Source organism: Lampetra planeri, chromosome 71 (genome assembly GCF_965212315.1).
Source record: "Lampetra planeri chromosome 71, kcLamPlan1.2.h2, whole genome shotgun sequence".
NCBI lineage: Eukaryota > Metazoa > Chordata > Hyperoartia > Petromyzontiformes > Petromyzontidae > Lampetra > Lampetra planeri.
In genome coordinates this window covers 1,016,798-1,041,669 of record NC_136176.1, presented here as the reverse complement: position 1 = coordinate 1,041,669, position 24,872 = coordinate 1,016,798, and the positions used below count along the sequence as shown (strand labels likewise).

The 24,872-nt window shown below is 47.7% G+C and overlaps 1 protein-coding gene across 4 annotated transcripts in view; it reads right to left on the bottom strand.

Annotated features, from left to right (window-relative positions):
* The window catches only part of LOC144737520 (guanylate-binding protein 1-like), a 100,355-nt gene that overhangs the window by 9,681 nt on the left and 65,802 nt on the right, over nucleotides 1-24,872 (bottom strand). For all 4 annotated transcript variants that reach the window (XM_078620248.1, XM_078620250.1, XM_078620249.1 and 1 more), the window contains exons 10-12: nucleotides 19,454-19,734; nucleotides 16,565-16,771; nucleotides 49-151 (exon numbers count right to left, since the gene is read on the bottom strand). In XM_078620248.1, the coding sequence (XP_078476374.1) occupies nucleotides 49-151; nucleotides 16,565-16,771; nucleotides 19,454-19,734 (591 nt within the window). The remainder of the gene's footprint in view (nucleotides 1-48; nucleotides 152-16,564; nucleotides 16,772-19,453; nucleotides 19,735-24,872) is intronic.

The following is a 24,872-nucleotide window of genomic DNA, read 5'->3' as shown; positions in this document are numbered from 1 at the left end:
GATACCCACGTCTATTTGTGATTCTGGATTAAAGGGGCCACTTCTTACCCATGTTCTGCTGTTGAACGCTGGTCAACGTCTTGTCCACCATTAGGATCGCCTTACCACTCTCCATATTCTGCTCCAGAAATTCCTTGTACATACTCGTCATCTGCGAAGGTGGAAAAGGTGAAGTGTCCAGCATTTTAATTACATCAACACAATGTTCCACAAGGTCTAAAGAAGCCTGAAGCACATCGTGCGAATCTGATGCCTGGCAAGGCTTCATGAAACAAGCTTATGCTGCTGCACAATCTGCTGATTTATTGGCTCCTCCTACTGCTGCTGCACAACTGGCATGTAGAGAGTCGCAATCTGCAAATTTTAAATCAGGTCTCACTGGTAACACTATTCTGTTCCATTACCACTCCTAATTCGCTGATTGCCTTTGTGGGCAAAATAGACCGGGTAGAAGGAGGCAACTTAGACAAAACAACTGGTGAAAATCACACACGCAGTCACACCCAAATACAAATTAGATTATGAACTGTAATTGAGGTTGTAAAACCTACAATCTAAGCTTCAATTTCATGCTCACGTCACTGATAACAGAAGGGTCTGCACAATAGGGAGCTCCTAGATAGGGTATTTTTGACTTACACTTCGATACTGGTCAGAAATCTTGGAATTTATGGGAGTACTCATCCTGAACTGCACCACACACAACCTGCTATTTGACTAACTGTGGTGTACCTGTTAATACTGCTGGGTGGACAGAGGCATTAGGTGGGAACTTAAGAATATTGAATCAAACCAGTGACCTTAATTTTCTGGAAAACTTCAATGTTATGCATTATGTAAAATTAGTGGAGTTTAGATTTTCCACAGACATTGAGTCATGTGAAAGAGCATTGTATAATGTGGAGAGAGAGACATTTTATTTTACCAGGTAAGGCCCACTGAGCTATATATCTCTTTTTTCGAAACGACTTGGCCAACAATGATAGCTCAATGAAGTGGCTTATCATGTGGAAATGTATAGCAGCCAAATACTCTAAATGCATGTTACCAGGTAGCTAACATCTCACCATCACGGCGCACAAAATACTACGGAGAGAGTTTGTCTCATTACGATGCTTTATTGTTACGCTCGTGATTGCACTTCAGGTCGATATCAAACGATTCTGTATTTTCAAAACCATCCTGAATGAGTTTTCTTTACACAATGGATTCGTAAGGGGTCATATAGAAGAACATAGACGACACTTCAGAAGTGGGATGAACTCACAGCCTATGGAGACGCTGACTAAATATGTGTCTAGTAAAAAACACGTATAGGACAGGTGTCCATGCTGTAGACTATGTGCTCTCTCTTGGCGGCAGATTAATCGTTTCTGTGCTTCACAAATACTACACCATTCCTGCAGCATCACCATAGGCTACATGCAGTCCACTTCCTGCACCACTACAAATGCATGGCCACCATCTTGAGAAATATATTGCATGCCGACTGGAGATAATTGTGGTATGAGTGACTTCTAAATGCTCCGACTACATTGAGCTCTTACAGCATCGTCATAATGAACCTGAGGAGGGTAAAGTACTGAAACGATTTGAACCATGACTCAATGTCATAAGGGGTTGAATTCGGAGAATCACAACAAAGCCAGACTGGGACGTCTCTGGATACATTGGCAGTGTCTTAAGGCCACCGACAAACGCGACAGGATGATGATGGGCCGATGATGATCACATTTGTACTCTGGCGCCAAGATAGTGAAGGAAATTCCAAGCTTTGTGGCTGGAGTGTCCAAAGTTAATCTCCTCAACTGTTTCTTGTCATTGCTGTGGTCTGTCCGAATTTAGAGCCTCTAATAGTTCCGATGCCTTTGTATCATCGCCAATTCCTTTGAACACTTTCAGGAGTTCATCGCTCTCCAGATTCCAGCATGGAGTGTATTGCTTTCGGTAGCCTCCGGGGATGTTGTTGTTGGCTGTTTTGTTGGCGGTGACAAAAACGTTGTAGTTATGCAGTAAAAGATTGATGGTTTGGAGCGCAATTTCTGTTTCGGCCTGGAAGGCCGAGCAGTTTGTCTTCCGGAAGTTCCAGCGAGCAACTGGATTGTATGTGACTATTAGAGTTTGAAGCCCGATGTGATTACTAATGGCCAGTATTGGCTTCTGGGAAACCGTCCTAGGATTTTCCTCATTGCAGAAAGCGGGAGGCCATGGTGATCTTTGGACACAAAACAGAGGTCTAGATTATACCCCCGTTTCCATCAAGCACAGTGGAAACTTCCTCTGTTCATCTCCAGAAACTCAAGCACACAGGCGAGAAGCCGTGCATGTGTGACGAGTGCGGCAAGACGTTTCTTGTGCTCGGCCTACAAGTATTTTTTTCCGCTTGTGTGTTAAACTGGGTGTACCTTTGATATTTTAAAGATGGCAAATCTCCTGCTGTGTATCCTACTGCTATCCCGCCCGGCCATATCTAGTGCCACACTCAACTTTACCACCGGCAACCCTCATTACTTCTCGTTCCTTACTTGTTGCTCAATATGCCACTACACCTGCTAATGAAACAGCTTATAGACATTTTTCGATTTAAAACTTTTGTGACTGCAGGGATTCATCTTCTTGGTTCTTTCGGTAAAGTCACGTAGAAGGGAAATAATAAAATAATAAAAATAAAACATAATAAAATAAAATTCTCACGACGTTTCGGCCACAATGCAAGCAGCCGTCCTCAGGTGAAAAACAAGGCTGTTCGGACGCTGTTTTTCCGACAGCCCTGTTCTTCACGTGAGGACGGCTGCTTGCGTTGTGGCCGAAACATCGTGAGTATTTTATTATGTTTTATTTATTATTATTTTATTATTTCCCTTCTACGTGACTTGACCGAAAGAACCAAGAAGCTTATAGACACTTCTACACTCCATCATTGTATCCTTTTAAACCCTATCTCTGTTCTATTACTTCACCAGCACTCCTTCCAAACTTCATTCTGCTCTTAAAAATATCGCCATCTGTGAGCTGCTGATATTCGTCCCAGGTTCGCCGCTCTTCATCCTTTCACAGAAAATACCTGTGCAAACTATTAATTCTACTTTTCTTATTTCTGGGAGGTATTGATCTTCATCCTCGCCCAAATGTAAAGAACTCGTATAATTCTGTAGATTTTTCTGGCAGAAAAGGTGTTGGTGTTCTACACGCCACCATCAGAGGGTTTGTGATTAAATTAAGTCAACTAAAACTAGAAGTGGCAAATTTGTACCCGGACATGTTTTGCCTAACAGAAACATTCCTCACTCCTGCCGTAAATGACTTGCAGATTAAGATTGACAACAACCTTTTTCGGCTTGACCGAGGGTCTAAAGGAGGTGGAATTGCCATCTATGTTCGTAATACAATTACATGTTCACCAGCTCACTCCTTGTTTGAAAAAAATTGCTTTGAAGATCTGGCTCTCAGAATAACTCTCCCAAATAATCAACAGATATTGGTAGTGTGCTGCTATAGACCACCTAGTGGGAAGGATGTTGAAGCTGCGCCTGCACTGAGAGAGCTTCTTGGGGGCCTCCCTAAAGGTGAAATCGTTTTAGTGGGTGATCTAAATTGGAATTGGCTAAGCCTGCCGGCCGTGGCCACTAATTTTGCAGGTTAATTTAACCTATTTCAATTAATAAATGTCCCCACAAGATCCAACCTAAAAAACCCGGGACAGCCATCTCTGCTTGACGTCCTATTGACAAATGCCCCTCACAATTTCACACTGACTGGTGTTCTGGGTAATAACCTTAGTGATCACTCCTTCATATTTGGGTGAGATCATCAGCCAGACCCAAAGCCCCCCCTAAATTGGTTGAGAATCACTCCATGAGACACTTCAACATACAGGCATTTACTTTGATGTGCTTCACTCGGATATTGACAAGATTTGTGATATCCCCAACCTGACTACGGCTTGGGAGACCTTCAGGTACACGTCTCTTCAAATTCTTAAAAAACATGCTTCGTTGGTTAGATTTAAAATTAAAGGCAACCGCCCACCATGGTTTGATCCTTTGATTACTAAGCTCATGAAAACTAGGGACAAGGCTTGGGCATGTGCTCAGAAAAGTAATTTGGTCAATGACTGGCTAGAATACAGGATTTAAGGAATAGATGCGTCAAAAAAATACGGCATGCAAAAAATGCTTACTTTTCCTCCATTCTCTTGGAATCACATGGCAATGCCAGGATCTTCTGGAAAACAATCAAATGTATTGAAAAGGCATCCAACACAGATAATCTGCCCGTTGCGCTTAACCGAAATGGGGACTATTTTTCAGAGCCCCAAAACGTAGTCGAATATTTTAACCTTCATTTTTCTGAAGCTGGTGACCTTTTTAATAATGTATTGGGAGTCACCCCTGCTCATGCAATTTCCTACACCCCTGTCCAAACATTAAACGAATTTAGTTTCCAGCCTATCCACGAAAGTAATGTTCTGAAACAACTGTCCTACCTCAAAGGGTCCTCCTCTACCAGAGCGGATAGTATTCCCGTCTTTGCTATGCTAACTGTTGGTCACCTAATATACAAATATATAGCCCATATTTTCAACCTGTCCATCAAAGAAGCATCAGTAGCTCTAGAATGGAAACATTCCTATGTTCGTCCACTTCACAAAAGAGGCCCTAAAGATGATCAAAATAACTACCGACCTACTGTATCTTAATTTTGTCCCGTTTCCTGTCCGACAACAATTTATTACAGTGGTACCTCGGTATACGTCGTAAATTCGTTCCAGAAGGTAGGAATTATACCGAAAATGACGTATACCAAAGAATTTTTCCCATAAGAAATAAAGGGAAAGGAAATAATCCGTTCCAGAGTATAAGAAATTATGCTTTATATGGAATATTTTAGATTAATGGGGTTGTATAGTAAATAATTTAGACACTACTTATTACTAAAATGCATACATACATTAAAATAACTGCATAAATAAATAAAATGAATTGAAATAAAAATTAAATTTAACGTCACTTTACCTTCCTGACAGCAGTTGATAGCCTACGAGGATGGTGGTGAGGAAGGGGAGGAGGAGATGCTATTTTTTGGAACGAGAGGAAGCTGAAATTCTGGGGGTTTTTCTCTTTCTCTTTACTGTCTTTTTTCTTGACTTGGACCTGGTTGAGGCTCACCAGGTTTGAGTTTTACTGAAAACCTGTCCATTGAAGTTTGATTTTGCCTTCTTCTCAGAATGTTCCTGAAGTGTGACATTGTTTGGTCATTCCACACAGTACTGTTACGGCTTGTTGATTGAGGAGTGGCGCTTTGTTTCAATTGTGAACGGGGTACTGTATACGCGGGTACGCGGTGACTCATCCCGACCCATACAAGTTCTAGCAAGCGCATCGTATCCCAGCAAGACGTTGTATCCCAAGACATTTTTTACTCATCAAAACACGACGTATACCAAATTCAATGTATTCCAAAGCGGTCGTATACTGAGGTATGACTGTACATCGAAACCAATCTAGGTTCCGAAAAAAATTGAGCACCACATCTGCTGCATTAGACTCTCTGAATCACATTTACAGTAGCCTTGATAATAAGCAGTACTATGGCAGTCTTTTTATTGACTTGTCCAAAGCCTTTGATACAGTCGACCACAACACCCTGCTTAGTAAACTAAGTTGCCTCCGTTTCTCCAAACACGCAGTAAAAAGGTAAAAAAATTCCTCTCTTCTCGCACCCAAACTGTATTAACAGATGGTTGGAGGTTAAACAGTGTCAAGATAACAAAAGGGGTTCCACAGGGTTCCATCCGTGGCCCCCTCTTGTTCGTTCTTTATGTCAATGACTTGGGCACTGACCTGGATCATTCCAGGGTAAATCTGTTTGCAAATTACACGATACTGATAACTGCTGGCCGCTCTCCAGATGACGTGATTGCTAAGCTTCAGGGTGATTTCAACAAACTACAACATCAGCTAGTTGCTTTTAAATTAGTCCTGAATACCTCCAAAACCAAGGTGCTATGCTTCTCACCAGGACTAAAGCAGGAAGTTATTTTTCCCCAATTATATTCCGTAAATAATCATCAAATAGAGCAAGTCAAGATCTATAAGTATCTTGGGGTCATCTTTGATTCAAAACTGAAATTTCAAGATCACATTGATTATATTGATAAAAAAATGAAAGTAAAAATTGGTTTTCTGTATCGACACAAGCACTGCTTCCCCCTATGTTCTGCTTGGAATTGATAAAAGCTACAGTACTGCCTCTACTTGATTACTGTGACATCGTATATAAATCATCCTCCAGTACTTTACTGAAGATGCTTGACTCAATTTATCACTCGGCCATAAGATTTGCATTGAACTGCCCATATAGGGACCCACCACTGCGATCTCTACATTGGGTCAAACTTAACTTATCTTAAAGATCGACGGCTTGTGCATCAGATCTTATTTATTCACGATGTACTTACAAAAAAATCAGCAGACTACCTGATGGATCTCCTTACTGTTTCGAAGAACAAATGTGACCTAAGGTCTTCGCTCATTTACCAGCTTCACATTCCTTATTGCCGTACAAATACTGGAGGAAGGGCTTTTTCTATTGATGCCCCCAGGGTCTGGAATGCTATCGCCAATAAACTGCAACTTGGATTACTACCTGTGGATTCTTCACTCAAAACTGCTCTAGAGTTCAAGTTCATTTATTAGGTATAGCCCTGTGAGCCAGTCGGCTCTTGAATCGGGTGCAACCGCAACAAACAAAAAAACTTAAACATGAACAAAAAACATCTTAAAGTGAATATGTGACTAAGTGCAAACAGAAAATCCAAGAAAAGACAGCAAAATATTGTACACCCCGAGCTGCAACTGCTATTCAGAATGGCCTGAAATCAAATGTATCATTCCGAATGACCGCTGCAAAGTATGGTCTTGAGTTTTGATTATAGTGTGCTGATCATTAAAGGTGTATTACATTTTTTAGATTCTGCTATTGGTACTACAGCTGTTATGGAGTGACTCATGCAGCCAACTATGGCTGCAAAGTTTGGTCGTACATGTTATGTATATCGTTTGTTGTTAAATTTGAATTACAGTTCCTATGATCACTATTACATGTTTGTTTTTGTAGTACAGACTTAGCCTGATAACTTTAATCTACATTGTCTTATGGTTGTTATTGTTTGACTTGCATCCCACTGGGATTTTTGCACACAGCGTTGAAATGCGGTGTTTTGTCTGGAAGACTTTGCTGTTTTTTCCAGGATTTGTCTGTTATGCGTAGTCACTTTAAGATGTTTCTTGGTCATGTTTTGTTTTGTTGCGGTTTCACCCGAGTCAAGAGCCGCATGGCTCACAGGGTTATACCTAATAAATGAAACTGAAACTGAAAAGGTCATTCGCATATACAAACTTGGGTGATCCGTTTGGCGGCATGTTGCTCAGGCAGGCATTAAAGAGCATTTAGTGCGAGTACTGATTTTGTGGCAATTCATTGAGGAACAAGGGTGAACTGGCTTTGTCTACCATAAAGACGGACAGTCGCCTATTTCTTAGCATCTTCCATATCAGGCACATTGATTAGAGGCAAGGAATGGTCATTGTGAGCTTCAACATCAAGCTCTTAATCTACACTGTGTCGTAGGCCGATGACAAGTCCACAAAGGCTGTACCAGTCTTGGATTTATTATAGAATCAGAAATCAATGTCCTTTGCAAGGACCAAAACTTGGTCACAGAAGCTGCATCAAGGCTGGAATCCTGCTTATTTCCCAGTGATCACTGACTCCACGAGCGGGCAAATTTTCTGGAGGATGTTGCATTCCAGAAGTTTTTCACTCGTGTACAAGAGTACACACCTATAGCTTCCCGGATTGTAGGTTGGCTTGTCCCGTTTGGGTATTGTAATGACTATAGCCTGCTGCCATGCATTTGAGATGCATCCGGTTTTCATTATTTTGATGTACATGTTTGCCGGCCATTGGAGTCCCCTGGGGATTAAGTGATGGAGGGATTTTGGGGGGATACCATCTCTGCCAGCAGTCTTGCCTTCATTTCTGGCCAGACCCTCCCTCACTTCATCTGTGCTAATGGTGATGGAATTTTGTAAATAAATTTAAACCAATATCTGGTGTAATTGGCGATGAATTACTTGCTTTATGTTTGTGTTGAACGTTTTTCTTATGTTCTCCACTAGTTTGGAGGCTATTGAGTTTGGAAATCTGACACTCAAAGTGCCCTACCAGAGCAAGCTCTGTAGCATTTCTATACTTGTGTAATGTAGCTCTCAGAGATACCGTCTTGTTCAATTATATGTATATTTATTATGAATAAAGTCCGCTGACTCACTGATAACTTAACGAGTAACTGCGAGTTACTATATACGCTTGAGTAACTTAAATAACTCTACTTTGAGACAACAGAACTCTAGCCTACCAAAACTACAAGATGCCCACTCCAGGATGATGAAGACGACCTGCTCCAAGGTGACGGCGGCGACGGCGATTCCCCACAACAACAGCTCAGCGCCCCGGTTCTTGCTGGCTCTCATCCCCCTCACGACCCGGCCACGCCCCTATTCCCGAACTCTCGCTCACCGCACCAGGCCCTGTTTGTCTCTGCCCTTATTACAATTTAAGACCTTTAGGTCCAGTGATTCCCCCCACGCGACCTTGTCAACCTTGTCCCATCAATCATTATTAGCAACCACTTAGGTCCCACATTACCCTAATGTGACCATGTCTGTTCCTGTTACGTTAATTAGTAACCATGGTCACGGGGAGTGTACTGTCCCTTCATCACCCCGTACTATCCTTATGTAGTGGTGGTGTTGACGTGCGCCGACTGTGACAGTGATGGATCACGGGGCGGCGCGGGGTGCGGGGTTGGGCACGCGTTGTGGGCGTGGTGTGGACGCGCGCGCCGGGAGTGACAGATGACGGGGCGGCGCGGCGTGGGTGGTGAGGCACGCTGAGATGTGGGAAAACAGGATCGTAGCCAGCGCCCAGTGATTGGTCGAATAGGATGGGTGCTCGCAGCGACGTCCGCAGGTGGGGTATAAAGGGGGACGCGCGAGAGCACTCGAGGAGAGTTACCCAGTTGAAGACCAGAAGACGGAGCTGAAGACCTAGTGCCCCGAGACCCCTAGTCCCGCCGTCCTTGTAGGGACCGGGGCCCTGTGTGGCTCGGAGGCGAGACTGTGGGACCCGGGGTCCGACGCCCACGTGGGTCGGGCTGGGGACCCACAGTCAAGACGGATACCCCGGGCAGGGAGTGTCCCGAGTAGCTCAGTGGGCGTTAGTCGCCAGGGTAGCTAAGTGGGTGTTGCTCACCCGAGTAGCTCAGGGGCGTTAGTCGCCGAGTAGCTAAGTGGGTGTTGGTCACCCGAGTAGCTCAGTGGGCGTTAGTCGCCGAGTAGCTAAGTGGGTGTTGGTCACCCGAGTAGCTCAGTGGGCGTTAGTCGCCAGGGTAGCTAAGTGGGTGTTTGTCACCCGAGATACTAAGTGGGTGTTTGTCACCCGCGATACTAAGTGGGTGTTTGTCACCCGAGATACAAAGGAGGTGTTAGTCAGCTGGGAACGAGTTTGGTAAAATAAAGAGTGTGTTACCCGTGAAGTCGTCTCCCGCCGAGTTACTACATTACAACTGGCGTCAGAAGTAAACCTGTCTTCAAGAAGTATGGACACGAGGAAGACTACCCGTACCCACGTGCGAGGTCGGGACGATGACGGCGTACCGGGGACACCAACCTCGGGAGGAGAGGACGAGGAGTTGCCGCCGATGCAGCACTTCGCGGTGATGGCCGACGCTCCGCTCGCCTCCGACACCAGCCTCCAAGACGCGCACTCCCGGTTGGCGGAGTTGCTACTCGCCGCCGCCGCTGTCTTGGCGGACATCTCTGTTCCGGCGAGGGGAAAAACGGCTGCGGGGTTGGTGGAGAAGGCGACGTTGGAGGGATCCCGCCAAAAGGCGCTTCGCGCCAAAAGTCTGGAAGTTGCCGCCGTTTTTGAGGGGTCGCCATCGATTGGTGGGAAACACGGACACCACGTGGCCGGAGACCTCCGCTCAGCGCAGCCCACATCATCAGCGCGCGCCGGAGCTCTCCATTTTGCGCCTGACAACCGAGCCGACATTTTACACAACTACAGCGGAGCGCGGGAAAATCTCTCCGACGTCGACGACGATCGGGTCCTCCAGCAAAGATTGCCCGCGCTGTCGGCGTTCAAGGCGGATGGGGGCGACTGGGGAGCCTTCCAACGAAGGTTCCTCGCTCATCAGGAGATGTCGGGGTGGTCCGACACCACTGCCCTGCGTGCGTTGCCAGCGATGCTCGACGACGACGCGCTTGCAGCCTTCACATCTGCTGCAAGGTCGTCCCGCTCTACGCTCCAGGCCGCACTACACCTGATGGCGAAGGTGTTCGGACCGCCCTCCACGTGTCGCCACCAGTTCTACGATCGGCGGAAGGTGGCTGGAGAAACGACGCTCGCCTATCGCACGGCACTGCTCGCCTTGGCGGACGCAGCTTTTCCCCGCATGGATAAGGAGGGGAAGGACGCCATGGTGACGGAGCAGCTGCTGGCGTTGGCCCACGAGTTGGGGGTCCCCATCAAAGTGGCGGACGAAATGGATATCTGCTCCCTGGCGATCGCCACGAGCATTCACGCGTACGAGGTCCTCAAACGCAAGCCGGGGGTCGTCTGCAAATTGGCGGGGAACGCGGCACTGGCCGCCACGATCGCCGAACCTCAGCCAGCAGCGGATCTGGAGCAGGCCTTCGCTGCATCGCGTCCGGGGGAGTGGAGAACGGGAGGTCGTTCGCCCACACGTTCATCCCGCAAGCTGGAGCAACCGAAACCTACGGCGTCCCTCGTCGTCTGCTACAACTGCGGCCTTCGGGGTCACGTCGCAGCCGGGTGCCGGGCCCCGCGTCAGCGCGCCACAGGACCACGTCGGGACGACGACCAGGCCCACAAGTCATCCCAACAAAACCCGGCGAGTCGCGGCACCTCACACGCTCGGTCCACTAACACGGCACATTCGGGTCGCCGCTTGGCGGTGGGGGGTTCGCGGCTGGGTGCCGGGGGTTCACTTCGGCGAGGGGGGTCCGTACACGGCCCGCAAGCAGTCGAATGGTCCGAATTGGCCCACAGGATAGTGGCTGCGTCGGCTGGGTCGTCCGTGGTAACGGGGTTTATTGACGGGGTTGAGGTCCGGGTGCTTGTGGACACGGGTGCGTCGGCCACTATCATTTCGGACCTTATTTATAACATTCTTCCCGTCCAAAGTAGACCCCTTCTGCCAGTGGACGTGCCATTTTATGCGGCGAATGGGGGATCCCTGGGGATCATCGGCCAGATTCGGGCGACTATTTGCATTGGTGACATCAAATTGGCGGGCCCTATTTTTGTGTCATCATCGCTGGCCGTTCCCTGTTTGCTAGGTACGGACTTTTTGTCCAAAATGCCCATCAAAATTCTCATAGATCAGGCCTGCATTGAGCTTCCGTCAGGTCGGCGGGTTGCGTTCTTGACGAGCCCTACCAAAATACGCACGGTTTGTGCGACGGTGCAGGCGCTGGCAACTCACACTGTACGGGTGCCCCCGGGATCGCAAATGTTGGTACCCCTTCGGTTGAGGAAACCACTCGAGGTGGGTGCGGGGGCACAGGGGGTGCTGTTGGGGCCGTCTAACAGGGCCAGAAGGGGCCTCGACTTAGCGGTTGCTCAAACCATGGTGAGAGGGGACAGTGAGCCGTTCGTAATGGTCCTGAATACGGGCTCGCGGCCGGCCGTAATTGCGCAGGGAACGGTGCTGGCTCACGCTGCGCCGCTACCCGTTGAGGAACGGCTCGTGGCTCAAGCAGATTTCACTGTCGAGTCGCATCCTCCAAGTGACGAGGGGACAGAGTGGTTGGACTCGTTGTGTGCCGGTTCTGCTAACTTGTCCAAAGTGCAATTGGGAGCATTGAGGGGTTTGCTACTCGAGTTTGCTGACGTGTTCAGCAAACATAAGTACGATATCGGCTGCACGGACCTCTTGCGCCACCACATAGCTACAGGGGACGCGGCCCCTATTCGACAGAATCCCTTCCGGCTCAGCCCAGCCGAGAAGGAGCATGTGCAATCGGCGGTTAATGATATGTTGGCGGCCGATATCATTTCACCCTCTTCTAGTCCGTGGGGTGCTCCTATTGTCCTAGTTAAAAAACAGGACGGGTCCTTGCGGTTTTGTGTCGATTTCCGCCGCTTAAACAAAATCTCGATGGCGGATGCGTATCCACTCCCCAGGATGGATGAGTCGCTGGATGCCTTGGCGGGAGCACAGTTTTTTTCCACACTCGATCTGCTTTCCGGATTTTGGCAATTGCCACTCGATAACGAGTCTAAACCTAAAACCGCTTTCCGGACACCTGGTGGCCTATTTGAATTCAACCGTTTGCCCATGGGCTTACATTCCGCTCCCGCCACGTTCCAGAGACTCATGGAATTGGTTTTGTCGGGCCTCCAATGGGATACCTGTTTGATTTATCTCGACGATATCATCGTCTTCAGTCGGACTTTTGAGGAGCACCTCCAGCGACTGAGAGGGGTTTTCCTCAGGATGCGTTCCGCTAAGCTTAAATTTAAACCGGCTAAATGTTTTCTGCTTCGGGAATCGGTCAGGTATTTGGGCCATATCGTGAGTCGTTCAGGGATCTCGACGGACCCTGCTAAGACGCGCTGCGTCAGCTCATGGCCAACGCCAACCTCGGTCACGGAGGTTCGCAGTTTTATTGGTTTCGCCTCCTATTACCGTCGTTTTGTCAAGCAGTTTGCCACCATAGCCAGGCCCCTGCACGCTTTGACGGCTAAGGGTGTGCGGTTTCACTGGGGGGCGGAAGAGGAGGCTGCGTTCTGCTCCCTTCGTGAAGCCTTGGTGCAGGCTCCCCCCTTGTGTTACCCCGATTTCACACAACCGTTTTTGCTGGACACAGATGCCAGCAACACGGGTATCGGGGGGGTGCTCTCACAGGTGGTCGGGGGGGTTGAACGGGTGGTCGCCTACGGTAGTAGAGTTCTTTCCCCCGCCGAACAACGCTATTGTGTGACTCGTCGTGAATTGTTAGCGATTGTGTTTTTTACACAGCAATTCAGGCCGTATCTTTACGGCCGTCATTTTACGGTCCGTACGGACCATGCGGCTCTACAATACGCTATGCGCGTGGCACAGCCATCGGGCCAATTGTCCCGATGGTTGGAGGTCCTTCAGGACTACCAATTCACGACGATTTACCGCAAGGGATTGCGACACTCAAATGCGGACGCCTTGTCGCGGTTGCCACCGTGCACGGACTGCACATGTTTGTTGGGATCGGCGCGGTGCAAACCCCCGGTCGCCGACACCCCGGGAGTTGCGCTCGCCGCCACTGACACCCCGGGAGTCGACGCCCCCACGGGGAGGGATTCGCTGTTGTCGTTGCCCCTCATTGAGTGGGGCCGTCTCCAAATGTCCGACAGCTCCCTACTTGCGCTACGTCGGAAAGTTGGCGCTCCCGAGGTAGGGGATGCGCGGGTCGGTTCCTGGGTGTGCAGACAGGGCCTTTTGATGAGGTGGGACAACATGTCCCGGCGTCACATGCTTGTTGTGCCTGTTGCTATGCGGGGTAGGGTCGTTCTGGCAGCTCATGAACGGCTCATGCATCTGGGTTTTCACAAAACGCTCGCCCTAATCCAGCGAGACTATTATTGGCCGGGGATGGGTAACGACGTGGCGAATATTCTTAAGGGATGCGTAGGGTGCGCCAAAAGAAAACCGCCACCATTGGCAGCTAATCCACCGCTGCAATCCATTCAAGTTTCGCGCATAAACGAATTGGTTGCGTTGGACATCTTGGGGCCCTTTCCTGCTACACCAAGGGGAAACAGGTTCCTGCTGGTTGGCGTAGAATACTTCACCCGATGGCCCATGGCATGGCCACTCGCCAACCAGTCGGCTGCAGCGGTGGCGGACGCCTTCGTCCAGGGTTATGTTTTGGACAAGGGCGCCCCCGAACGCTTGCTGACGGATCAAGGAAAGAATTTTTCGAGCGTTTTGTTGCGCGAGGTGTGCGACCTGTTGGGTACAAAGAAAGTGCGTACTTCCCCCTACCACCTGCAGACTGACGGGATGGTTGAGCGTCTGAACAGGACGATTACGTCTATGTTGTGCCAACAGGTCTGCGACGATCAGGTTGATTGGGACTTACAGGTGCCGGGGGTACTCGCGGCCTATCGAATGGCCCCTCATGCGGCGATGGGGTTTTCCCCATTTTTTCTTGTGTATGGGCGGGAGGCCGATCCGGCCATGGACGTCCAACTGGGGATTTCCCAGCCACGTGCAAAATCAAAATTGGCAGACCACATCAAATTTAATATCGCCAAATTGACTGAAGCGCGGGAGGCGGCGAGGTTGAATTCGCGGTCTCGGCAAATTGCGAACGAGAGATTGCATGGGCGGAGGGTGCATACGCATGATTGGATACCAGGCGATAAGGCCTGGCTGCATTGTCCACATGCACCGTTGGCTACGTCCCCCAAGTTGTTGAGACCTTGGAGGGGACCGGTGGAAATTGTGCGGGTTGCACGACCCCAGAATATACAGATTAAATGGGAAAAACGCCGTTGGTACGTGCACCCCTCCCGACTGAAGCCCTATGCGGCACCGTGTGACCCCGTTCTGTGCCGTAACGACCGGGCGTGTGATGTGACCGTCGACTCGGGGAGGGAGGTGTCGCAGGCTGATCCTCACGTGTCTCCACCTGACCCACCCCCAGGTGCCTCGGGCTTGACGGCTGCTGACCGTCGGGAGCCTGAACCCCGCGGCACGCACGGGTCCTCGATGCCTGGCCGATGTCTTCCTGAACCGCCGGCACGACCGGACGTTCAACCGCGTCTGGTGCCGTACGACGGACCGGCAAGGCGGACTCGGGCTAGGGCACAACAATTTTCATGAAGACGTTTTTTTTCGACACCGAGCTCGCCCGGTGTTCCCCTCTGCCGGGGTAATGTCCCGTTGTAGGGACGCTCGGAAAGAATGGGACACTGCACGAGTCGAGAGAGAGAGAAAAAAAAAAAAAAAAATTTCCATTCATTTTTCTTTCTGCATACACATTGCTATTGTCACTCGCCGGATTGTATATATTGTTCTGTTGTCGCGGTGGCATTGGTTGATGGTTGCGGATGGTAGTGTTCGCGTTGTGTTGTGTTGTTACGTTAGTTGTTGTTCTTGTTGTTGTGTTGTGTTACGGGGCACACAGGGGGGTTTGTATATTTTTATAGCAGCCGGGTCGGCTGCGAGCTATGTGGTAGGGGGTGATGTTGTGGTGGTGTTGACGTGCGCCGACTGTGACAGTGATGGATCACGGGGCGGCGCGGGGTGCGGGGTTGGGCACGCGTTGTGGGCGTGGTGTGGATGCGCGCGCTGGGAGTGACAGATGACGGGGCGGCGCGGCGTGGGTGGTGAGGCACGCTGAGATGTGGGAAAACAGGATCGTAGCCAGCGCCCAGTGATTGGTCGAATAGGATGGGTGCTCGCAGCGACGTCCGCAGGTGGGGTATAAAGGGGGACGCGCGAGAGCACTCGAGGAGAGTTACCCAGTTGAAGACCAGAAGACGGAGCTGAAGACCTAGTGCCCCGAGACCCCTAGTCCCGCCGTCCTTGTAGGGACCGGGGCCCTGTGTGGCTCGGAGGCGAGACTGTGGGACCCGGGGTCAGACGCCCACGTGGGTCGGGCTGGGGACCCACAGTCAAGACGGATACCCCGGGCAGGGAGTGTCCCGAGTAGCTCAGTGGGCGTTAGTCGCCAGGGTAGCTAAGTGGGTGTTGCTCACCCAAGTAGCTCAGGGGCGTTAGTCGCCGAGTAGCTAAGTGGGTGTTGGTCACCCGAGTAGCTCAGTGGGCGTTAGTCGCCGAGTAGCTAAGTGGGTGTTGGTCACCCGAGTAGCTCAGTGGGCGTTAGTCGCCAGGGTAGCTAAGTGGGTGTTTGTCACCCGAGATACTAAGTGGGTGTTTGTCACCCGCGATACTAAGTGGGTGTTTGTCACCCGAGATACAAAGGAGGTGTTAGTCACCTGGGAACGAGTTTGGTAAAATAAAGAGTGTGTTACCCGTGAAGTCGTCTCCCGCCGAGTTACTACATTACACTTACACTGGGAAATCATAAATATTTCCAAACATTTTTATTGCAAAGATGTGGCCACAGTTCAACAAAGTTACAAAGCCAAAGTTATTTTCTACCTAAATGAGCATGAAGGCAGTGCTCATCTTCTGCTTACAATGCCGAGTCAGTGGTTTAAATTACACATTCCTCTGCATTAAATATATTTTTTTGGACTGAGATGGACTGAGACAGCCATCAAACATGATTTTGTTGAGAGACGCTTTCTATTTTTCTGAGCTACCTGGCCAGTTATGATTTATTGAGTGCAATTACAAGCATTGCTTCATTTATCTGCTTTCCTTGCTGGGTCCCTCTCATTCCCTCATTGGTAATTCTGCACTCTGGGACATTGATTTCATTATTGGTGCTTTATATATGTTGTTGTTGTGGCAAGTCACCTCGTCTCCGAGCCCTGTGGTCTCAAAGTAATCCTCTTCAATCTTCTTCATCACAGCCTGGTATTTCATGAAGCCCCCAGGCTGCATGAAGTCCTGGTACTGCTCATCTACCAGCCAGTACAGTTCTTTGAGTCGTATTCTGCACTTTTCCTGCGATTGCTGCTTGTTGTGTGTTACCAAACTCACACACATTTTCTCCATGTGCTCCTGTAATAATAACAACAACATGCATTGCCGGTGATGATCCTGGGCTGTTGCAATGGTGTAGCATAGTTAATATGGCCCCTGGTGCAAGGAATACAATGGGAGTTCCCTGACCAATTTCACTCAGCCTTTCAACCACCCACTCAATCTCTCACCCAGTCACATACTCATCCACCAATTTACTTGCTCACCCACCCACTTAGAATCCTAATAAAAATGTTTATTTCAAATGGAAGAATCCGATGAGATATGAAGCTTTTTTTTACATATGTCCAATAGGGGCAGGTCAGAAAGTTACAACAAACAATATAAAAACCGATAGTGCAAAATATACGAAAGCTTTGCAAGTCACTCAATATACATAAAGAGTAAATAAAGTATATAAGTATGATACTCTTAGGTTTTTTCGGTAAAGTCACGTAGGTAAAAAAATAATAATAGACATAAAATAATAAATCACGACGTTTCGGAGGCAACACAAGTCTCCGTCATCAGGTGGGACGGTCACAGCTAGATTTACTGTCTCAAGTGATTATTATTTATGTGTACTATTTATTTTTCCTACGTGACTTTTTCCGAAAAAACCTAAGAGTATGAATCCTTGCAGTCACGAAAGCTTCAAATCTAGAATATATAAGTATGAATTGCATAAGTACATAAATGCCTGCCGATCGTTCAACACCAAATGCCATCTTGGGCAAGGTACTTAAATAAAAACAGCCCCAGAACACACCAAAGCAACACAGTCCATCAAATTTACTCAGCGACCTGCTCACTGTTCAATTATCTACTCACTGACTCAACCACTCACACACATACACATAATTACCCACTCACTCATACACTCACCCACCCATTAAATGTCTCACTTGCTCAATGACTTACTACAGCACTTAAACACGTAATCTTTAATTCTTAGGTTTAAATGATCATACGTTTTCACTTAGCTATTTAAACAAATGCATCTCAATACTGTGCAATTCACAAACACACAGGTGCATAATTTGAGACATTTCTAGAAAATTAATGAGTATTTCTACATGTGGGACAAAACCAGTGCTCCCAGAGAAAACCCACAGGTCTCAGGGGGCAAACCTCCATTCCATGAAGATAGGATAGATGAAACATAATCTTATATAGATGTGTAGCGTGGTTAAATACGTGGCACATACTGTTGGCCGAGGGCAACGAAGGATAGACACGTGCGCGTGTGCAACACGAGATTGCACGGGCAAACCACCATCTAATTTGGAAGAGTAGCTGCTGCAGACCAGGTCAGCCTGGGGTTGCACGCTGACACTGGAGGTGTTGCCAGGGAGACGTGTGATAAGGGGTGATTGATGGCCTGACAGGCGCTAGCCTGTCTGACCATAAAGAGACACAACGGAGGAGCTGGATAATTGGGAGGGGGATATAAAGACGTGCGTGAGAGCGGAGCAGGAGTTCGTGTTGCTGGGAACCAGAGAAAGAAGACGTTTCATTGCTGCCGCTCAAGCCGGGAATGGACCTCAACCCTCACAAGTCGCCGGGCGGGTGATGGTTGATCCCCCCGCCCAGGACGGATGAGTGAGTGGGTCTTAGGGAGCATAGGTGAGGGCAGCGGTGGAACGGGGGTGTTGTGTGAGAAGCTGCGTGCAAGCTTCTGTGTGAGCGCTGCTGTGTGCAAGCCTCTGTGTGAGCGCCGCTGTGTGCAAGCCTCTGTGTGAGCATCGCCGTGTGCAAGCCTCTGTGTGAGCACTGCCGAGTGCAAGCCTATGTGTGAAAGCTACTGGGTGCAAGCCTCTGTGTGAGAGCTACTGTGTGCAAGCCTCTGTGTGAGCGCCGCTGTGTGCAAGCCTCTGTGTGAGAGCTGCTGAGCACAAGCCTCTGTGTGAGAGCTACTGGGTGCAAGCCTCTGTGTGGGAGCTGTGGTGTGCGAAGCCTTGAGTGCGGAGCTGCTGAGAGCAAGAGCTGTTGTGTGCAACTTAGTGAGGTGTAACATAGATAGGGGGAATTGGTTAACAGAAGTGACTGTATAGACAGTGATAGGAGTACCTACGACTGGTGCAAGAATAGGCTAATAAAGTGTAAGTAGGTGACCTGTTACAACGTGTCAGTCTGAGTGATTTTACAAGACACTACAGATGTATCGAGTGCTTTAGTCCCATTCACTTCAATATTAATAAAATTGTACATACAATGATCGTGGTTATTACTAAAAAGTGGTGTAGTTATGGTGACAGGACAGATGGGAGTGGTTAAGGATGGGTAGTGCTAGGAGTAGTGATAGGCCAAGTGGTAGGCCTAGTGGCAGGCCTGGTTATAGCTGGGATAGCGGGAGTTAGGGAATGGAAGTAGGATGGGCTCGGGAGAAGACATGGGGGTTGTTTTACGGGAGAAACAGAAGGTGATTATGGTGAAGATGATTGCTCTGTGTGCTGCAGTGGTAGTTGGTTCCATTGAAGGGGAACAAGAAGGGAACAGGAATGAGAGCGTGACCGGGCACAAGGCGAGGGAGGCACAGAGAGGGACAGTAGAGATTGGAAGTGTAGAGGACGGGATGGGGCAGAGTGAGATAATATAAGAGTATTGCACCTGCGACGGCCAAGGTAAGGGAGTTGCAAAACATGTGTGCGATCCATCAAACCTTGCCTCTGTAGTGCTGGATTATAGGCATGCATAGTCACCCAGTTCACCCATACTCACCAGCAACTCCTTCTCGTGCGTGTGCTCCCAATCGAGCACAGCGTGACAGTAGAAGAGATCCAGAGCTTTCTCCATACACTTCTCGTGGTGCTTGTAGAGCTGACAGGGTTTTAGTGGAAAGTCGACTAAGATGATTTCCATCTCCTTCTGGTAAAGTCCCTTGGCATCCTCCACTACCTGCAGGTTGGCGAGCTGCACCACCTGTACCCGTGTGTTCTCGATGCAGACCATGTCACCAGAACGCTGCGCCTCAATGTACATCCCTGCAACCTGCAAGAACACTGATACATCATCATCATCAGCTGTGACTGATCCACTGCAGATGCCACCTCTCATGATCCTGTGATGTAAGCCATACCTGCATATGAGATGATCTCATTGCGCCATATCCTCGATGGACGTCCTCTCAGACGCGTTCTATTTCTACCCCACTATTCTCGATCATCGGCCATCCTATCTTCTTGGGATTGTCCTAACCAAGCCCATTTACTTATGTTATCAACGTGATGTCACCTAACTTGTGTATGTTCTTCTGCATGTAATCCCAAGCACGTATCTCTCTATCTTCTTTGTGCCCTTTTATGTTTTTGTCCAGGTCTTTGAACCGTATGTCACAGCCAGAAGTACACGTATTGACAATTTATTTCGTTAGGCACCTCCAATTAGCACATGTGTATGGTACAAAAGAAGTAAAAAAATCAATGTTACTTTTGATTATCAAGGTCAATTTTCGAAAGGCACTGCAACCTGATCTCACCCGATTCTGTATTTGATTTTTTTTTTATCCTGGCCCGCTTTTAATAATTGGTATATAATATTCTGCTGTATTTTGAAGTCTTGTCCCTCTGACAGAAATCTTCGATTGTTTAGCGAATGCCCTTTATGACATTCTATATACTGAAAAACTCCTGTTTAATTATTAATTCAGATGTATTGCACTATGCTTATAATGCCTGACTTACAATCATACGGCCGTTTTGGGTCAAGCTTTTGCCCCGAATGATGATATATAATTTCGTTATTTTCATCATAATAAGACGCTAAAGATAATAACACACACCCCAAACCATGGGGTATTTTGGAAAAAAAATGTGCTTTAATAATCGTTTTCAACTACTATGTAGAGAAGCCTTCTAAAAGATAATTATGAACATGCTTACTGTTTTAAAACAGGGAACAATATTATTTGAAATATTATTCTGAACAACTCATTAAAACAGAACTCACAAAAGACAAAATGTATTTTACAAAATTATAAGGCACACCCTCAACTTTTGCTGCACGTGAAAATCGTGCTATGTTGTGGGAGAGGAGTTGCTACTTGAGAGACTGCTCTTTGTAGTGAATATGCAGCATTTGCACTGCTGTCTCAAGGTCACGAACAGAGATGAAAATTACTCATTCGACCAGGAAAACAGTGGACCTGATTGAGCATTTGTTTTCACGATGTTGTGGAAAACCAGCATTAGCTGGAAACCCAGCGCTATAGATGCTTGGGTTGGTGGATCATACTAATTCGTGAAAAGACATCCCTTGACTCGTACAAGAAGAATGGAGAAGCCATTAATTGTGGCAGCAAAACGGCGAACTCTGCAGTAGGTTACAACTCAGTTCATGATTGCATTATCTCAGTACGTTTCCAATCCTAACCAGTTAACATCACCATTGCGCTGGTCTACGCACCCACCTGAATGTCTGAGGCAGCTGACATTGATGATTTTTTTTGGGAAACTTCAAGAAACAGCACAGCAAAATGTGACATATTCGTTGTCATGGGAAATTGGAACGCAAAAGCAGGTGACATGCGGACAATTTGGATAACTGGACAGCATGGCAGATGGAGAGAATAAACAGAGAAACTGTATAAGCTACATGAAAGCATGAACTAAATGTTTGATGCAGGAGAGTACGAACAAGAACCTACTGTGATTAAGTGGGAAGTACGAAAATTCTGAAGGAACTTACAAACAAAGCCCCAGGAGGAGATGTCACACCCATTGAGCTCATCAAAGGAGCAGAACATTAGGCTATTAAGATACTAACAGTTTTGTGCCAACAGATTTGGTCTAGCAGTGAAGTGGCCTAGAGACTTGAAGAGTGCAATATATACCTAAACATAAAAAAGCGAGCCCAGAGAATGCTTTAACAATCGTACTATAGCTCTCATATCCCATACCAGCAAGGTTTGGCTGAATATTATTCAACATAGAATTAAGAGCTATGTAGAAAGAGAACTACCGGATGTCCAAATAGGCTTCAGGAATAGAAGAGGAACAAGGGACCAAATTGTAAACATCAAGTGGATAATGGATAGATAAAACGAATACCGGCAACAGCTGTACCTCTGCTTCATTGACAACAGCAAAGCTTTTTAGTGTGGAAACCATGAACTGATGTTAATTACAATGAAGGAAATGGGAATCCGAACTCACCTTGTATGCCTGTTACATAACCTATATGCCAACCAAAAAGCAATGAAATACATGTTTTTTTGAGTTAGATCGCGTAAACATATAAATCCATTACCACCTGACACAGCCAGTTCGTAAGGTTTGTCACGTAAACACAACATATCAATTTGTTACGAGTACAGCACACCGGTGGGTTGGAGAGCAAAGCCACAACATTTACAAATCTGAGTACGACGTTTAAAAAGCAACAGTTTGGGGAGACATGAGAAATTGACCTTGAGTAACACAGGGCTGTATATGGTCTCCATACCAATTTAATTGATAAATTGAGCATATTATGAGACAGGCAGGCTTGGATTCAATTGAGGCAGGCATGAAGCCATATTATTAACATTCCTTCCCTTTATTAATTCTAACCTTACTCCCTCCCTTTGATACTGCTAATCCTGCATAATGCATGGGCATAATGACTTTAAACCCCTGGCCAAACCTCCTACGCATTTCACAAGTAGTACTAATCGCATATCTGTATTTCCCATAAATATGCTAAATTCCTCTTGATATGAAAATTATTTTGTCAAGACGCTCTTCGTCCCTCCATCCCAGCATAAATAGTCGCTCCAAGCCTGGGGCGTGCCATTCAGACTCTGCCTTCTCGACAGACCTGTTCTCCACCTGAAGACGACTGCTTGCGTTGTGGCCGAAACGTCGTGAGTAGAATTTTATTATGTTTTATTTTTATTATTTTATTATTTTCCTTCTACGTGACTTCACCGAAAGAACCAAGAAGATGAAGATGACTGCTTAATATGGAGGGGAAGTTTGTTCCAGTAAAGGTGGGAGAGATGAGACTCAGTGAAAACGTGTTTGAACACTAAGAGGAGGAACAGAAAGAGACAAAGATTGAGAACATAGAGGGTGAGACAGGAGTTTTGCAGCAGAGGTTGAAATAAGCAGTCGGATTTTGCGAATGTTTAATATATGAAACCGGCAAGTGCAGGTAGTGGCAGAAATGTGATCAGAAAGGGAGAGGAAAGAGTAAACAATATTACCAAGGTTCCGGGCTGAGGAAATATAAAAGGAGGGAACGAGATGGTGGGACAGGGAGGAGGGGAATAAGCGGCATGGAAATATAATTTGGGGTTTGGAAGGGTTCCATACTCTTTGGTTATTTCGGTAAAGTCACGTAGGTATAATAAAAGAAAAAATAATATATCACGACGTTTCGATCGCAACACAAGCGGTCATCCTCAGGCATACAAAATAATCCAGCAGTGGAACTGCTGAACCAGCGAGAGAGCTGTTCCAACAAGAGGTTATATATGTGGCCCACTGCATCTCTAACCAGCGCCACCTAGCCAGTAAACAAGAGCACGTACACCATGCCCTCAAGACGAATGGATACTCAGACCGCACAATCCGCAAAGCTGTATCCCCAATCATGGGAAGACAACCATCTGAGGACCCAATCAAAACCATCACCTTGCCATACATAGCAGGTGTTACCAAAAGGATTTCCAAAATCTTAAACAAACACAAGATCCATGTCAGATTCAATACAGTACACAAAATCCGTGATTTGATCCCATCTGTGAAGGATGTCATTCCTGACATGCAATATCCTGGAGTCTACAAACTGAGTTGTACCTGCGGTAGCAGTTACATTGGGGAAAGGAAACGACATGTCTCAGACCGTGTTCGCGAACACAAGGCAGATTTGAAATACAGCAGAACCAATACCTCTGCCGTGGCTGATCATTGTTATAACGCAGTGGGCTCGCACAATATTGTTTTTTCCCGAGACCAAGGTACTCTGCAAACCTTCGGGCTACCATCAAAGATTTGTCCATGAAGCCATCCAGATATATAAACACAGAGACAATTTCAACCGAGAAGATGGGTATAAGCTGAGCAATCATTGGAAGGACGTTATTAATCAAGCAAAGTCGTAACTTGATGTGGTGCTTCCAATCCTCCCTGCCATTTGGCTGTTATCTCCGACTCTCTGAGTTGCATTGCCCTGTTAGGTGCCTCTGCATTAACGGGCTGGGGTCTCACTAACATGGCCACCTTTGCTCCCTTAGCCTCGATGTATCGATAGTTCTGGCTGTGTGATGGGCTGTGCATCTCACTGGCGTGACCACCGTTGCGGTGGTTCCCTTGCGTGGACGCGCTTGCCTCTCACAGCGCAGTTGGCAGCGCCGCAGCTTGTGTTACACATAGACATGACATAAACTTGCTAATCCCTCTAATCTCTCTGCCTAATCTCTCCCATCAACATAGTGCTAATCTGCCATTAACACTGCTGTTGTGCTCATATGCAGGGACGTTACTCTTATGCGGTGACGGAAGCTCATTTCATGTTAATTTCTCTCCCTAATCTCTCTCCCTAATCTTCCCCATTAACAACTGACATGCTTGCGTCCGTGGATGGAATTCCTTTCCAGCTCAGACCCCACCTGCTTGCCCTTTGCCACATATGTAATAGTGTTCCAGGAGACTTGGACGCAGGGGTTGGAGGCACACGTATTTATTCCGTGTCGGTACAGCACAACACTGACATACAACACTGGAGGGGGTATCGGCCCCCTCACCCGTCTAACTGGGGATACACTCTCTAGCTACGCCTAGCCTACCTCTGGGTCCTCCACTAACGGGCTAGGGGAGGCTAGCTAGCCCGACACTGGTAAGTCGGGCTCACGGTACCCGGAGTCCCAGACCAGCTCTTACAAGAGCACCGGCTCTGGCTCTCGGGACCACGCCGCTGGCTCGATCCTGTTCCGCCCTGATAAGGGCGGCGATCCAGGGGAGTCCAGGGCTCTATCTACGACGATCTTCAGTCTTTACTGGTTAGCTTCAACATCTCTCCCTGAGCCCTCCGGCTCATCCCCTTTTATACCAAAACCCCCGCTGAGGGGTGGGGCCCCGGGGGATCCCAGCTCCGAGTCAGCCCCCCAGGCTGCCCGATGCGGACGTCGCTGGGAGCACCTTCCCGTGCACCGACATAG